Source organism: Gobius niger (assembly GCF_951799975.1).
Source record: "Gobius niger genome assembly, chromosome: 18".
In the NCBI taxonomy this organism is placed as follows: Eukaryota; Metazoa; Chordata; class Actinopteri; order Gobiiformes; family Gobiidae; genus Gobius; species Gobius niger.
In genome coordinates, this window is record NC_136869.1 from 7,228,393 (window position 1) to 7,245,129 (window position 16,737).

The 16,737-nt window shown below is 41.8% G+C and overlaps 1 protein-coding gene across 1 annotated transcript in view; it reads left to right on the forward strand.

Moving 5' to 3' along the window:
• The first annotated feature begins 1,217 nt into the window (after nucleotides 1-1,217).
• LOC306977721 (uncharacterized protein) overlaps nucleotides 1,218-16,737 on the forward strand; it is a 101,164-nt gene continuing 85,644 nt past the window's right edge. Inside the window, exons 1-2 of the mRNA XM_079576149.1 lie at nucleotides 1,218-1,315; nucleotides 1,408-1,472. Coding sequence (XP_079432275.1) covers nucleotides 1,305-1,315; nucleotides 1,408-1,472 — 76 coding nt within the window. The 5' untranslated portion in view covers nucleotides 1,218-1,304. The remainder of the gene's footprint in view (nucleotides 1,316-1,407; nucleotides 1,473-16,737) is intronic.

Sequence of the window (16,737 nt, forward strand, 5' to 3'; positions counted from 1 at the left end):
AGCAAACAGGCTAACGGGCAAAGCTAGCTGCGGCCTAGCGCCACTTAAATAGTATTTACAGCCAAGTTTGAGTGAAAAAAATGATCTTCACTGTCTAACTGAGTTCCCTCTCTCCCTTTGTCTTTGCTGTCGGCCTAGTGTTTACTCTCACGGCCACCTGCAGTGGCGCTTATGGCCTCTAGGGGCATGAGTTACTTCTGCTTAATATAATTTTTATTTTCATGGCATAGCGTCAATTAGTAGTTGTAAAAACTGGTGCAATCTAGCAGTAGTTGCAGGTTTATGGTCTTTGTTTAGCTGCCTACGTTTTGAGCAGTATTACTCCAGTATATATTTTCATACGCTATAAACAAAACTAAACGTTTCCACGTGGATTTATCATCGGCAACACTACACTGGAAAAATGGCTATATTAAATAAGCTAAATGACTTAATTGTTTGAATAAAGTTTTTTTATGTTGAATTTGAGTCGGTTTGATAATGTTAATGTTAATGCATTTGCAAGCAAAAAAAAGTGAGCGAAAGGTTTTATCTTTTATCTAAGCACGGACCAAATCTACTTTAGATTTAATCCCTCAATTGAAGTAGATTCATGTCATTTCTTCCTCACGATGATTTTTCTTTTCCCAGTGTATGTAGCCTAAGAATGAGATCAGCCGACAAACTGACATCCTGAATGACCAGGTTGTTCCATCAGTGGATTTCTTCTTCCCTGATGGCACGGGCATATTCCAAGATGACAATGCCAGGAATTTGAATCTTTGGGATGTGAGAAGGCTTTGTACAGTGGTCGCACTCTTCCGTCATCAATACAAGTTCTTGGTGGAAAAATGTAACACCGGATCTCTCTCAGAAGCTTATTGTGAACAAAGCTGAAGATGGTCCCATGAAATATTAAAACGTGTGACCTTTTTGTTTTTGTTTTGCTCAGACAGTTTAGAACTTCTTGGTATCAGAACTCATGGGTGGCTCGGATGAAAGAAAAAGTCTGCGTCTAAATCGAGGATGCTGCGAAGTCTCCGTGCTTTGACTTGTTGCACCTCTGGAGAAAAGGGGCCGGGTTTGGAGGTAGGGGAGGGTGTCGAGTTTCAACGGGACGGGGGCCTCACAGAAGCACTGAAGCCGCTTTGTTAGGGGGGGAGAGAGAGAGAGTGTGTGTGAGAGAGAGAGAGAGAGATAGAGAGAGGGCAGGAGCAGCAGGAGCAGTCTGAGAGTTCGCACTTATAGCGGGACAGGACCCGGCGCGTGGACTCTATCTCTCCCCCCACATGAACGGGACTTTCGGGATCTAGAACTCGTCCAGGATGGCTTCACGGTAAATGAAAGCCGCGCTGTTTTTGTCGCCCACCTCTTCACCTCTGACTCTTGACCCCTCAGAAACCTTTGCTCTTCCTTCCTTGTGCGCAGATTCCCCCCCTGGTTTTTGGGATTATTCCTGCTCCACTCGGGATGGTCCTATGTGCAGCGTGACGGTATGTACCCGCTGTGTGTACACACTCTCTCTCTCGGGGCTGGGATTTGCACGATGTGGGAAGCCGGAGCTGCAGAGTCGGACGAGTTTGCGTTGGAGATTTATGAATGGATAAATTGTTACTATGTGGGAGATGCTAAGTTTAGCAAAAGTGTGGAGTTTTCATTTACTTTGACTGAAAGTTCTTGAAGTTGTCATCACTTAACTTAATAGCTGTGTCTTTCTGCTTATATATCTGGCTGTTTACAAGGTTGGTTATTAGTGATATAAGATTATAGTCCAATTTTAAGCTCATAGAAATCAGTTTTACCATTTTTGCTGTCACTGTGTGGGAAATTGTTGCTATTTTCTCTCTATCTGGTTGCACTAACTTGGCACCGATGAATGAAACTGACCTCGAAACAACAATATAATGCTACATCGATGACTGTTTCAGCTGGAAGAGTGTCCAGGGCTTCTCAGCACAACATCCTTTTATCAGTGTGACATTCCAGACAGCGGCGTTGCTCTATCATTGGTTGCTTCCGGATCGGTTAAAGTCACGTTACAAATGTTTACTATGCACAATATTGTTGGTCAGTGCTTTGCAAGTGTGGGATGTGACCCTATTGTGTGATATCTGGACTTCACTACAATGAAATGATATCTTGATATGTTAACATTACTCAAATTAAGAATATTTAACCGTATGTTGAGTAGTTTGGACTTGCCAAGTAAAGATCTGTCAGTGGAATAAGTGTATATGAACTGGAAAAACAACAAAACTTTCAAGTAAAGTGATATTTGTTCTATAATCTTCAGTGAAATTAGATGATTTGTTCCTAAATTGACCTCTTTACCCTCATATGAATCGAGCACATTTTGTCCGATTCTGCTTTACCCAAATCTCGAAGCTTCTTGAAGAAAAATGTGAAAATAGCGACAAAAGCGAGATGAAAACACAGCAAAAAAAAGCCTAAAAAAGTGACAAAAATGAGACGCAAATGCTACAAATAAGTCACACAAAAGTAACAAAAAGCCACGAAAAGAGTCACAAAAAGGTGACAAAAAAGCGATGAAAAATGTGAGGAAAACATGAGAAAATAGCCACAAAAGAGCAACAAAAAATGTAGCAAAAAGTGACAAAAATGTGTCGAAAAGGAAGCAAAAAAAGGGACTATAACACGGCGAGGAAAAAGACCTGTTTAGATCAGTCTTGTAGGTCTTAGCTTTCAAATGAGGAGTTACACTGGCCTATAATAAGCTCCAGTCGAGAAGCTTTTAGATTTGGGTAAAGCCGAACTGGAGAAAATGCACTCGCTTAATGTGGGGGTTAAGATGTTAAGTGAAAAAAATGCTTTTTGTTATTCTTCTTTACCCAATTCAAGTTCTAATATTCTTATTTCTAGATTATTTTTTTGCAGAGTAAGCATTTTACAGCTACAATGCTTCAGACACTTTTGGATTTGACAAAAAATATGAAACACCCAGACGTAAAACATAAACAGTTTGAACAACAGCTGGATCATGTTTACGTAAAAAGCCATCACATCTCGAGAGCTTTTCCAAATGTACTTTAACCCACACTCGTGCTTCTCTCGGGACACTCCCCCTCCCCTTGTTAAACCTGGTCCGTGTTTATGGCTCAGGTCCACAGGCTGGACCCGCGTTGCAGCGTCGACTCCCGTGCAGCCCCGTCTGTCTTGCTCTGTTTGCGCAGCTTAAACTAGTCAATTTCCCCTAGAATTAATGAATCCGTCCAAAACCCCTAATATGTTTCCAATTAAGGGCCGTGAGGAGCAGAGGTTTTCTTTTCCATCGCGTTTGGAACGAGCTCCCGCACAATCAGCGCATGAGGAGAGACAGAGACGTGACGAGGGTGGGGGGGGGAGATGTTCTTTCACATGTGTGCAGCCGTGATTAGATTGTGGGCGATCTGCTGCGCGGTGGCTGTTCTCTGTGGTCAGGGTTATAGCCAGACTCGCCACACTGGCATCCACTGGTTTACAGACTGGAGGCTGCGATGCCAGGATGTTGGCATCACTGCCCAGAGAAACATCAGGTCACGGAGTGGAATCTCACTGGACCATCTTTAGCTTGGATTACAGCACACGATTGCTTCAGTCAGCTTCTGCAAAGGCAAAAAAGATCCAGTGTTGCATTCAGTTTTCACCTTGTATTGATGATGAGTGTGACCACGGTGCAAGACCTTCTCCAGCACATCCCAAAGATTCTTAAAGGAACAGGCCCCCGTTTTTTACATACAGAGATATGTTCTCACCTGAGCTTAGACGAGTTGATGTGTACCTGTCTGGTCTTTGTGCCCGTGGAAGAGCTTGGTAGCTTCCAACTTAACCCCCGTTTGGAGCCATAGCAATATACTGGGAGATGCCAAATGCTAACAACATCTTTGGTCTTTTTGCTTGGCACACAGTTCTTTCATACTGAGATATGTTCTTACCTGAGCTTAGACGAGTTGATACGTACCTGTCTGGTTATTGTGCCCGTGGAAGACCTTGGTCGCTTCTAACGTCACCCCGTTTGGAGCCATAGGAATATACTGGGAGGTCTTTTTGCGTGACTGAGCGCACGCACAAAGACCGGAAAGGTACGCATCAACTCGTCTAAGCTCAGGTAAAAACACATCTCAGTAAGGAAACATTTTCAATTTAGAGATATCAATTTGAAACTGTTGCTGTAGATCAGGGGTGTTCAAAGTGCGGCCCGGGGGCCAAATGCGGCCCTCAGACCAATTTATGGTGGCCCTCGGCCTCTTGCTGTATCGGTACACATCACCAGAGATGGACCTTTTTATTTGAAATGTAATAATTCTATACAATTCTAACCGAACAACTAACATTTTATTGTGAGACAGAGCTGGCATGAAGGTTTTAAGCTTAAATAAAGGTGTGGGGCACAATTTAAACCTCTGCTAGTCGAAGGTTTTGCGGCACTAACTACTGATCTATGGCCCTTCACCCCGTGTACGCTTCAATATGCGCCCCCCCATGAAAAAAGTTTGGACACCCCTGCTGTAGATTATTGGCATAGCTATGAGAAAAGAATGTATTCCAAGTTTTCGGTCAATTTTTGTTTTCATATAAAAATAAGGAATTTTATGCCTAAAAGTGCCCAAAATTGCATCTATTTTTGGCGACGAAATCTACATTGAAAGGGCTAAATGCAAGTTGGTAATTTTATACTCACTACTGCCACCTCAGATCTTATGCGTAACTGCAGCTTCTATATTAACCTAGGTCTGGGCTCATTCTACACATTAGGACATTGCTGGAACATACAGGGGGAGGAAAATGCTTAAAACATTTTTGAATTCCGTATACTTCCTTTAAGGATTGTGTCTGGTTTAAATCTATGGTTTTATTTTGTTGACGTATTAGTTCCAAATACTTTTTTCAGAGGACATTGTGGATTTCCTTTTAAAATAAGCGGTTTATTAGAGGAAAAATCTGTAGTCCAAGGCTGGAAAATCTGTCAGTGCTACTAACATGGAAATATTGTCGCACCAATGTGAAAAAAAAAAAGTGTTTTCAGAAAATTGCTCTTCAAATTACATTTTCCCAAATAAATCTGTGGAGAAACATTGAATCAGTGAAACAATTAAACGTGTTATTGTGAGGATTAGGTGCAGGTGAAAGTTTATGTTAAGAGCCAAAACCTGATAACTGGAAAGTTAAATGAGTTTTGCGTTAATGGGGTTAAAGATCTGGAATCTGTGGCCAGTCCATGTGTGTAAATCTAGCCTAAGTTGAGTTTTATTCACAATTTAATCTAATTTCTGTTAAATGCTGGACTTGTTTTGGTCCTGACAACATAGTGCCTTAATCTAAAGCTACTGATGCAAAGCGTATTTACCAGCGGCTCAGCAGGAGTGTTGGTCGATCCAGGATGCCTGTTTATCTTCCCACTGTCAACAAAGAACATGCAAATGAGTAAAGGTTTGTTTTCGGTCTCTAAAGGTGAAATAAGGGCAAGTAAAAGGATGAATAATGCATGTTTCACTGATAAACTTTATCTTAGCACCCTGCTTTGTGTGAAGGCTCGGGCCAAACAGTGAAGTTCAACAATGCAGATAAGAAAATAAGTCAATTTTTCAATCTTATCTTATCTTATCTTAAAATTAGGCCTAGTCCTTTCTGCCAGTGGTGGGGAAGTTTACTTTGTGACGGGACAGTTTTCTTTCTTATCAAAATTCCAGGGGCCGAACCTCAATCGTGGCCCAAAGTAAAGCCCCACTTTCTCCAAATCCCACTGTTTTTGTCTTATCTGTCCTAATGTGGGAGTCGGGAAGGGCCTCTGGGAAATTTCAAAACGATGACAGTATTTTCAGGATTATTAGGGCACTTTTCCAGGAATTTGATCCCTGATTTGTGTAGGGGAGACCGGGGCTGGTTGTCACACTTTTTTTTGTAGTGTCCACAGCTCATCAACACAAACTTCCACAAGAGCCACACTTACATTAAATGAAAGCTTAAATCCTTGGCGTGGAGTAGCTCTTGCTTCCATTGTTATATCTTATTGCATTAAATAGTCATGAACCATCAAATACAGGGACATTGACTGTGACAATGTGCCCATGTGTGGGGTAGGTTGTCACAATGAGTGGGGTTGGTGGTTCCTATTGTTATTAATGTTTTTTTTGGCGTGAACATGGATTTGGAAAAAAATAATGTAGCTTTTTTCTTTCTTGAGATAGAATGACAAATATAATGTTTTTTAAATACTCACCATGCAGAAAACGTCTGATTTGTTTCTCCCACTACTACTAATGCTCTGTAATGAGTTTAAAAATGCAGGAAATCACCCATTGCAGTAAAACATCAAATGCTACTGATAAGCTCAGAGGTGTCAAACTCATTTTGGATTGTGGGCCGAAATTCAGCGTCTGCGGCGGGTCGCTGGCAGCATATCATGTAAACAGGAAAATACTATTGAGAATGGCAGGGGCCGCATTAAATCATCTAGCTGGCCAGATCAGGCCCGCAGGCCGTATGTTTGACACCCCTGGATTAGATTGACATCCATCCATCCATCCATCCATCCATCCATCCATCCATCCATCCATCCATTTTCTTCCGCTTTATCCGTGGCCGGGTCGCGGGGGCAGCAGTCTCAGCAGAGATGCCCAAACTTCCCGGTCCCGGTAGATTAACATGATCATAAAAACAAAGAGACACAAAACACATTTTCTGTGTGACAAAATTCTGTGTGACCAACCAACTCCTGACTCACCTGGAAAAGTTTGATCAATAGTGGGGCTATATGCAAGTTGGCCATTTTATACTCACTACTGCCACCTCAGGTCATACATGTAACTGCACCTTCTATATTAAGCTCGTGCATGACGGCACTTCAGACCCGAAGTAACAACATTTTAGACAGTGCAGGATTTTAGAGGCAGTTGTGGTAGGACATGGATGGAACTTGTAATGGGAGGAAAATCCTTCTTAAAAATGTTGAAACTCTGTATAGTGCCTTTAAAGAAGACCTAAGTAACTTGTTTACCTTAATAAAACCTTTCCGTAGTTCCCCTGGGGGTAATGCTAGTTATTACCCCCAGAGAGTAATCTTTCATCTCCCTGTGGTGTCTTTGTCCAGAAAACCACCCTTGCAACTTCCCTGTCTCGGGTCGGAGGTCCCAACACACACTAATAGAATCATGAAGAAGAAGCTAACAGGCAAACGGGCAAAGCTAACTGCGGGCTAGCGCTACTTTAGCAGTGTTTACAGCCAAGTTTGAGTGAAATCATCATTGAGTTGTGGCACAATGTAACAATATCCCTCTCTCCCTTTGTCTTTTCTGTCAGTGTATTTACTCTCATGGACAATTAATGTGTGAAAATAAATGCAACTTGCTACGAGACCTGCAGTGGCGCCCATGGCCTCTAGGGGCATGAGTTACTTAGTTCTGCTTTAAGCTCCAAACCTCAATTATTGTTCAATTCTAAGCTATGATCTGTAGCTTTTTGCTGGATTTAACATTTTCACAATCAGGTCTTAAGCACAAAAACATCAGATAGTTGAAAAGAGACAAATCTCCTCCTCCTTTCAATGTTTTTTAAGTGAATGAAAATGTATGACAGCAGTAGAATCAGAAGGTAAGCACCCCCTAGTGTGCCTATAAAACAAAGTGGTGCCCCCAGGCCTGATGTTCCCCCTGCTTTATGCTGTTTATCTGTTTATTCTTTGTTCTTTTGGCCTGATGGCTTTGTTGGACAGGACTTAAAATGAGATTCCCCTTTCGTCGCAGCCTCCTAATAACATCTGTATTCAAGTCTGCATGTTACGCCGTCAGCTGGGACCGCTAACTTGTTCTTTTTCACGCCAAACCGAATGCATTATACAAGCTTCACTCCAACAAATGTCCGGAGAATAGAGATTTTTTTTTCTTTTCCTTTTTTTTCCGCTTGTGTTTTGGGGAGTATTTACAGCGCGCTGCTTGGAAATTCTTGTCCCCAATGCTCTCTCTTTCTCTCTCTGTCAGAGCAGTGATGGAGCACACTGCCTCCTTTTTCCCTCCAGATGAGAAAAAAGAAAAAAAACCTCCAAAAATCATTGCGGATTATGAAAATGGCAACTTCTCACAGGCGGACAGTGTAGCCTGCAGCTCTCGGGGATTTCTCCAAAGACGATGAAATCAGCGCACACAAATGCTCGCTCCACCCAGGGCTGAAACGGTGGATTCTCGCCTTCGAAAATGCCACTTCTCCGTGTCATTTTCCAAACGTTTTATTGCTTAATGAAGGAGGTTAAGTTTTAGGATGTGTCATTAGAGAAAGTGGCTGTGTAATTCCGGGACACGGGCATTTTGGAGATGTCTGGAAGGAATGCTGCTGTGGATTTCAGCCAAATGACCAAAGATTACATGTTTGTCTTTGGAAAGGGAGGGAGGAAAGTGATCATTAACTAAGATGACTATTAAAAGCTGTTATATTGTTGTTCATTCACCAAACAGACCCGGAGATCTGTTTTTGTTCAGTTAATCTCATGTATTCGGTTTATTTCCTTCCAAAAAATGCTGGAGGTGAGAAATTAAGCCCAAATAAGCCTGTAATTGACTGTTTTGTTCACACACTACATTTAATTAACATGAAAGGCGTCCAAAACAAAAGTACATCAAAAGCTTGGAGGAAAAATAACTCAACTTTACAGCCGCACTAAAAACCTTCCAATTCCTTCTGATAAAAAATGACGTTGACCCTTTGGTGTTTGGCGACCACCATTTTGTGCAGTTATAGAAATCATAAAGAGTCTTTATCAGATGTTTGGCACTGTTAAAGTTTACATTGAGATCCGTTTCTATTTGCACCATAGTCAGCACTCTTGTTTCAAATGCAGGGTTCCCCTCAGGGCTGTGTACTATCGCCATTGCTCTATATCATGAATACAGACAGCTGCAGGTCTGTCCATGAGAGCAGTTGCATTATAACATTTTCCGATAATACTGCACTGTTGACCCATGGTCCTGCTTTCATCCAGTGGTGCAATGACAACTTTCTCGACTTAAATGTGACAAAAACTAAAGAGCTTGTTGTTGACTTTAGGAGGAATCCAGAGAGCCCCAAACCTAGCTTTATCCACGGGGAGGAGGTGGAAAAGGTTGACTCCTTTAAGTACTTGGGGACTGTCTTTGAACAGCATTGCCCTTTGGGATGAATAAAGTTGATCTGATTTGATTTGGGAAATAAAAAGGAGAAGCTGCGTTCAATCCTAACATATGTGGACAGTTAGCAAGTCGGCTAGTCCGGGAGACTTTTCAGAGTCTGTTAGCCTGTTCAATGTCTTTTTCCCATAGCCGTTAGCATTAGCCATCAAATATCACAAACTATGAACGATCCAGATGTCAACCCATTGACCACATTTCAGTCAAAGCCTAATTAGAAATCATTAATGAATGTACAGACCTTCTGAGATTTTACTGTATATACAAATTAGCATGTAAGTGTCCTCTGAGCTAAATGCTAACTCAAATTCAGTTAAGTTTCTGCTTTTTGTGGAGTCAGATATGCATCCAATGGCCACTAACATCATCTTATAATATGTTAAAGATAAAGAAACCACAGAAATTATATAAATTCCATGAAACAGACCAAACATACCATGGCTTATGTTAGTATTGCGCCTGTCTTTCCTATTTATTTGTATCGGGAATGTGTGCATTTGTAGGCTCAGAGGCTAAAGGCATTTGTGTGATTTCTATGAGTGTTTTTGCGAGCTGTTGTTACAAGTGAGTTTCTCCATTGTGAGATCAATAAAGTTCTATCTTCTCTAATCTCTTCGTGGAATAAAGAAATAAAAGCAGCAGTCCAGCTTCGCCGTCTCAACCATCTCTTTTTGAGCAGGATTTTGGAAACATGGGAGGAAGAGCAGAAAAATGCAGCAACGACACACCCAAAAGTACTCTAAAAAGTTGTAAAAATACAGTAAATAAAGGTAGAAACTGATCATCTGAATGAAGCAACAACAAGTCATCCAGTTCAGAACCCAACTCTGGCATAATGTGGAAACTACACATGTCTTTTTATCATGTAACATGTCATATCCATGTAAACACTGGCGTCTTCATGGTTTTGCTCTGAATATGTTTTTCATTGATGGGAAGCGCCGTAAAAGTCAGTGCCTTTGGGGAATGGCGGCGTTAGATGTCGGCTAACGAGCTGCGTGTAAACGAACCCAGGCGTCTCCGCTGAAGATCTTAATGCACAAAGACACTCCGGGTTAATCCCTACGAGCGCCGGATCACGCCTCGCTCATCTCCATCTGCCAAACATATGACACTTAACGACTAACGGCGTTGCGTTATTAAGCCGAACGGGAAAAACAACAATAAAACGGACACAATTAAAGAGACGAGGTGTAGCTTGAAAATACGTGGAGAAGGAAGTTATGTGTGAGAAAATGTTTGTAAACAGGCTTTAAAGTGGGAGTCTTCTGTACTGCTTCAGGCACCTGAACTGGGAATGTATGTTGGGATTATTCCATAAAAGTAATCCGACACTCGATTACTGATTACTTCTTCTAAAAGTAATTCATTATTTGACTATTTTACTAATCTGAAAACTAGATGCTGAAGTTTTTAAAGGATCAAGCCAGGCTGTTTGGCTCGGCCCACACCATTTCAACCTAGTAGACATTGATACATGGATAAGTTAGTGTGGATGGGTAGGTTAGAGTTGGTAATGTCTTCCCTCGGAGCCTGGACACTGGTGGTGATATGGAAGACCGGTGAAGGATGAAGCCGTGGATAGAAGAGGCGGTGAAGGGGCGGAGGAGGGTCGCAGCACATCTGGGAAACGGACGAGCCATGAACGCTGGAGGCTTAAAGGGATATTTCAGGATTTTTGACATAGGGCGTCATTTCCTAGTTATCCAGAGTGTTGCTGATTTCCGGAGATATTTTTTTCGTAATTCAAGCTTATATTTGAAGGGTTTCATGGCGCTAGGCTAATGCAAGGCTAGCGCATTTCTACGATATCAGCTAGCCTGCATTAAAACAGTCTGACCCGCTCCACAGAGCACCTGAGGCAAATCACTTATAACGCCAGACTAACCATATAAATGTCTGTGTCGATAGAATAATTTTAACCAGTTTGCATTTAAAATACCTTATATTTGAGCAGCATCAGCTTCGTGGTTGTATAAGCTACGTGGCGGCGGAGTGAACTGCTGGAAAATAGTCCCTCAAAGTGCGATCATTCATGTGATGCAAGGTCAGTAATATTCCAAAACTCGATCATTGGTAGGTGACGATGAAATTGGTCTTCCAGGTTGAATTTACATCTAAGCTTCATTAAGCAAACAAAAACAATACAGTATAGAAATAATTATTTAGATAAGAGAGTCATCTAAGTCAACAATTTAATTAATTATAATTTACAGAGATAGCATGTGTTCAGCTTCAAATAATAATTCTTAGTTCTTGAACATCCACCGACAATGGACCACAATATTCTTTCCTCTAAGACTTACTTACATTTTCTTCCCACTAAGTACCATCTCTTCAAATATTTAACATTCCAAGTGCCACCAAGCCTAGATCAACGTCTTATCGGGACTAAACCGGGTCTAAACTAGCCCTAAATTGGTGTGAACTATGTCTAAACAAGAGCAATCGATGATGATAAGTCGAGACATGTTGACATCTGAAGTCCCAAGATGTTATTTTCTCCTACAGGTCAAATTAGCGGCTTCAGACACATTTCTCCAGCCTCCTCTCATTAGACCCGCTCTGTTGTGATTGGCCCGATCTCCTTTGTTTACTCAACTGTGCCTAAGCCTTTGTCCCGCGACACCTAAGTGTGACCTTGGCTCCGCTAACAAGTTCAGGAGCCACTTTTGTTTTCCGCTTTGTTTGGTATTTGAAATATTTTGTAAATCCCACTGAAGTAAGAGCCAATTGTCCCACAGATTAACCAAGCATGTCCGTGCTGTTTATGGTCAAAGAAATGTTTAAGTGTTTTGACAGACTCAGTGAATCGAAGTCCTTGGGTTTGTTTACTAAACTTTGATGCAGTTTGTTCTTTTAGGTGCCCTATTTTTCTTTGCTCTCATGCAACCTTATTCAAGCTACATAGTTATATTACAGATTATTCATTTTATTGTACACTTTTACTATGGTCATATGAGTCACACATCCACTCAGACTGGACTGAGTGACGTTTGTGTTGTTGACAATAAAGTAAACCTTAACCATAACCATGTTCCCTCATAAGAGCATTTGGACTCGCTGAAAGGTTCACCACCACAGAGCCAGACTCCAGCTCTTATCTATTACTAGACCTTCCAAAAATATACTTGAATATCCCTGAAGAGCAGGGGTGCCCAAAGTGCACAGACTAATTTTTCTTCTTAAATTTGTACTCATCTTCAGAGATAGTACTTAAAACATAAAACATATCCACAGAATTAGTAAAACCTCAAAAACTAACATTTTATTGTGGAATTAAGGTTCCAAACCTAGATAAAGATGTGTGGCACAGTTTAAACTGGGCATTGCCAGGTCGATTTCTGTGGCTAACTGTACATCATTAATGTTGTGCAGTGAACTTAATACAAGTTGTTCAATTTTAAATGGCCGTGTGTTTGGAAAAACTCTGGATGAATGTCTAACATTAATATCAAGGCGGAGCCCTTTTCCGTGTTTCGGTGGGACAATAAATCGTGTTACACCTGCCAAAACACTGAGCCAAACAACAAGCTTTTAGTGCTCCAGGACAAAGTTTTACCTCTTCTGGACATTTTCAAGTAATATGAGAGAGTAATATCACCGCGACCCATCACACGGCCCAGCATTTTACTTAACTAACACTAATGCAATCTGAGGTCGTTAATGCCATTGTTCCAACCTCTCTTAACACACAGAGTGCCAAAAATTACAAAACTAGACACTCTAATACACCTTACGTGTGATTTCAGTTGCTCTTTTATTTTGTCCGAGGGGAGTGGTGTTGCGTAGCGAACAGCTGTAAACCCGACACTTCTCTCTCGCTCTCTGGAGCGATGAAAAGATCAAAACAGTTGAGATTTTAAAATTCCTCTGAGTTTTTAAATGGTCAAAATTGATCCAAGGAAACATCCTGTTAAAGTCTTCAATCTTCAATCCGAGACCCAGGCTGTTTAAATGCACACGCGATAAATAGCGATCGATCTGCAGCAACACACTCGATGTTTCAAAACGTGTCAACAATGTTGTCGTTGAAAATTGACTTGAAACTGAGATATTTAGGCATTTGCCTCTTCCCGTAACATTAGTGTCCGTCCAGAGAGGATAGAGTTGGAGAGAGGAGAAAGGAGAGTGTTGCATAAAACCTCCGTTATCTCCATTTCTAGAAAAAAAAAAGTGAATTTAATCAAAACTAGCCTCTGTATAGCTTAGATTTCTCAGGATCCGAGGCACGTAGAATAAAATGTTTTCACCTACGGAGAGCTTTCAAACGAGCCACAGCATGTGTCCATAGCTATAACATAGAATATGCTGTGGTGCTACACATATCATGAAAAATGGTCTGGATTGTTGGCACTCAGTGTCTTAAATGCACCCAAGTGAATGTTTCACTGCACTGACCCCCGATCTTTGGCCTCTACGCCGTATAATACTCTTCGATACGCGGCCCTCGATGCTGTTGGGAAACCGATCAGGAGCAGCAGATGGTGTTCAGAGCGCACAGACCTATTTCCAGATCGTGGGTTTGGTTCACAGATACCAAAGCTTGTTTATTAACCACTTGCGCGTGTTATCTCACAGCTTTCTGACCCCAAGACCCAACCAATTCCTCAGCAGTGATTCATAGACAATTAGAGAAATGCATAACTTGTATGTAATAAGTATGGCGGCTTAAGTGAGTACGAAGAAATGGAAAAGAACTAATAAGAATCACATAGAAGATTCAAAAACTGCTGCATTTTCTCCCATATCAACAGGTGAATCAAGTTTTTACTGTGAAAGACTGTCCGCTCTGACACTTACTACAGGTCTGTAAACGTCAGCGCTGTGGTCGTCCTCCTGATCCCTCATAACTACTGTATTTCACGGATTTGAAGCTAAGTGTAAATCCTTCCATATCACTCGCATCCTCTGGAATCTCCCTCGGTGACCGTCCAGTTCGATGTAGGTCACTTGGCTCGGAGACACGCAGCAGTTTTCGATTACCGCCAAATCAAAGCCATCGTACAGCAACGCTCCCCCGTCCAACTATGATTTCACGACTGAGCAGCAGCGCTCGGCTTTACAGACAATGACGCGCTCTCGTAAATTAATGTCCGCTTTTGTCCCAGGCAAATTTGACATAAAGCACACGAGCGCTACGAAACGACAGATGTTTTCCGAAACCTCGTCCTGTAAATATTTAGACTTGGACGGGATTCAAATAGATTAAAACGTTTTGCTCCGGTTTTGAAATTTCATAATGGACTTGGCGAAAGGGTTTGTTGTCTTAATCATGTCTTGTTTATTGAGCTGAAAAGATGTTTGAAAATTTGGCCAATCACGTGTAAACTATCATTATGAATTAGCAGCAGAAATGTGGCAGTGGAGCGGGGAGCGGGGCGTAATTCTAGCTTTAGGGGATTTCATGGTTAAAATGCGGATTGAGAAACACCAGGTTTCATGTGAGAAATGTAAGAGGAAAGAGTCAAGTCTTGTTAGAGTGTTTTAAAGCAGGGGTTCTTTAATGACTCATCGACTTGTTTTTATCACATGTTCATCGTGAAAAGCTTTTCTAATGCTGCTTCGATTTAGCCTGGGAATACCCATCCTGGGGACCATGGCCGGAACCTTCGCATTGATTTGGGGACCAATCACAGAATGGGATTGGACGGCAAGATGGTGACGCTCTATTCGACATATGGAAGCTTGTAGTTTGTTTACGGATCCAAAACGACAGTAGCAGATGCAAAGCCATCTAGGGATCGGTACCGTTCGTTTTTTTTCTTTAACGATACCTGCTTTTCGGTTCCAGTGCCTTAACGGTACTTTTTCTGATACCAATGCTGTTTTAATTCAATAAAAATAACGTGTATAAAGAAGTATAGTATATCCTAAAACAGCACAACAGAGGCCACACAGGAGCAGCAGCGTCGCCTGTAACTTCGTGTTTTGAGCACAATTTCTACTTAGGCAGTGATAAAAAGAAAGAAAGGACGTTATTACCTCATAAGCTTCAGAGACTGGACAGATCCACATCAGCTAAACTTTTCTAAACACACTGCGCTGTTCGACAAAGCGAAAGCAACTTCACACTCAAAGATCCTTACATGGTGCGAGCGCTCACTCAGCCACTGACAATTTACCGAAACTGGACCAACAATGTCTAATACAGAGTGAGCGCTCGCTTTCGACAAACAATCTTGGATATTCCTCTCGCTGCAACTGCTTGCAAAGTTGTCAACAACAGCACGTAAGCTCCGCCTCCAGGTCTGTCGTTAAAGGTAAAGACGTCTTTCTTGTTGTCACCGCTTGGTTTTGCTTTTCAATTTGACTAAAAGCTCAAGTTTCTTCTTCTTTCTTCTTCAGCCCTGGTTTAGTCCTGGTTTATAACTGGTTTAGTTTAGCTCTGGGTTTTACAACCGGTGTAGTCTCCATTCTGGCTCTGTCCTGACGCAGACCGCGACTTTGCCATCACTATTACAGAAGTTTAGTAAGTTATAGCTTTACTTCGCTATAAGTTACATCTATAAAATATATCTTTGCTTCGCTCCATTTGCACTGAAGCCGCTCAGTATCTGCTCACGTTCATGTTGCTTTTTTAAGACTCACTGCGGGTCATGTATTGACGTTTGGAGAGAAAAAGAACCGAAAGTTTGCACCAAAAGAATACAAATTTTCCGATACTGCCTCCGACTGGAGCTTTTCGGTCGGTTCCAAGTAGGTACCGTTTAACGCTGCCCATCTCAAAAGCCATCTAACTCTTGCCCCTAGAGGCCATAAGCGCAACTGCAGGTGTCGTAGCAAGTTTTGATTTTTAGCTTCCTCTGTATCTATTTCAAGAACTGATATTTATCACCTAATTTTAAGTACAATGAGACAAAAGACATACTTTTTGTAGCATGCATTTCAAATCTTTCTTCATTTTGAGGATTGGTCATGACTTAAAGCACTTCTATGGTTTATAAAATATAGGAACAAAGTTGGATTGGATTAATTTAGCCCCGATTCAGACCAAACTTTTCAAGCTTGATCATCACAAACAATTTAGACTTCCTTCTTAGACCCTCGACTTTGGGCCGGCGTGTCCCCTCCCCGCGGTCCATTTTTAGGCCCCGGCCCACCAGCTGAGAAACCACCGGCCTCGGGGCTTAAACCAACAGCTCTCAGCTTTACAGAGGTCAGAGTCCACAGTCTGACTCCACTCGCCCCATAAAGAGGGCCAGATAATGGCTTCCTAGTGACCTCTGTGTTGTTTCAGCCTGTGTCACACATGGGGCAGTGATATTATTGTACTTTATGAGCGAGTAGGAAAATATTATTGCGCTGAATCTATGGCTGTTCTTTGATGCCGCGCTCGGTCTTTCTATTGTACGTTTACAATAAAGAAAACATGTTTCAAAGGCTGCAAACCATCACATCACACACAGCTCGAGCAGGGAGTCAGAAGCTTTACTCTCATTACCCAGAAATGTCCCAAAGATGCCGTGGGATGTGGAGGACGGACTTTTTTCTTTACGGGCGATAAAGTCTCATCTTTCAAGGTCACGGTCGAGGAGTTGGTTCAAAGTAGAGCTTTTGTTCTTCTGCTTAAGCTCTGAACCCCAACCTGAACCGAGCACATCTT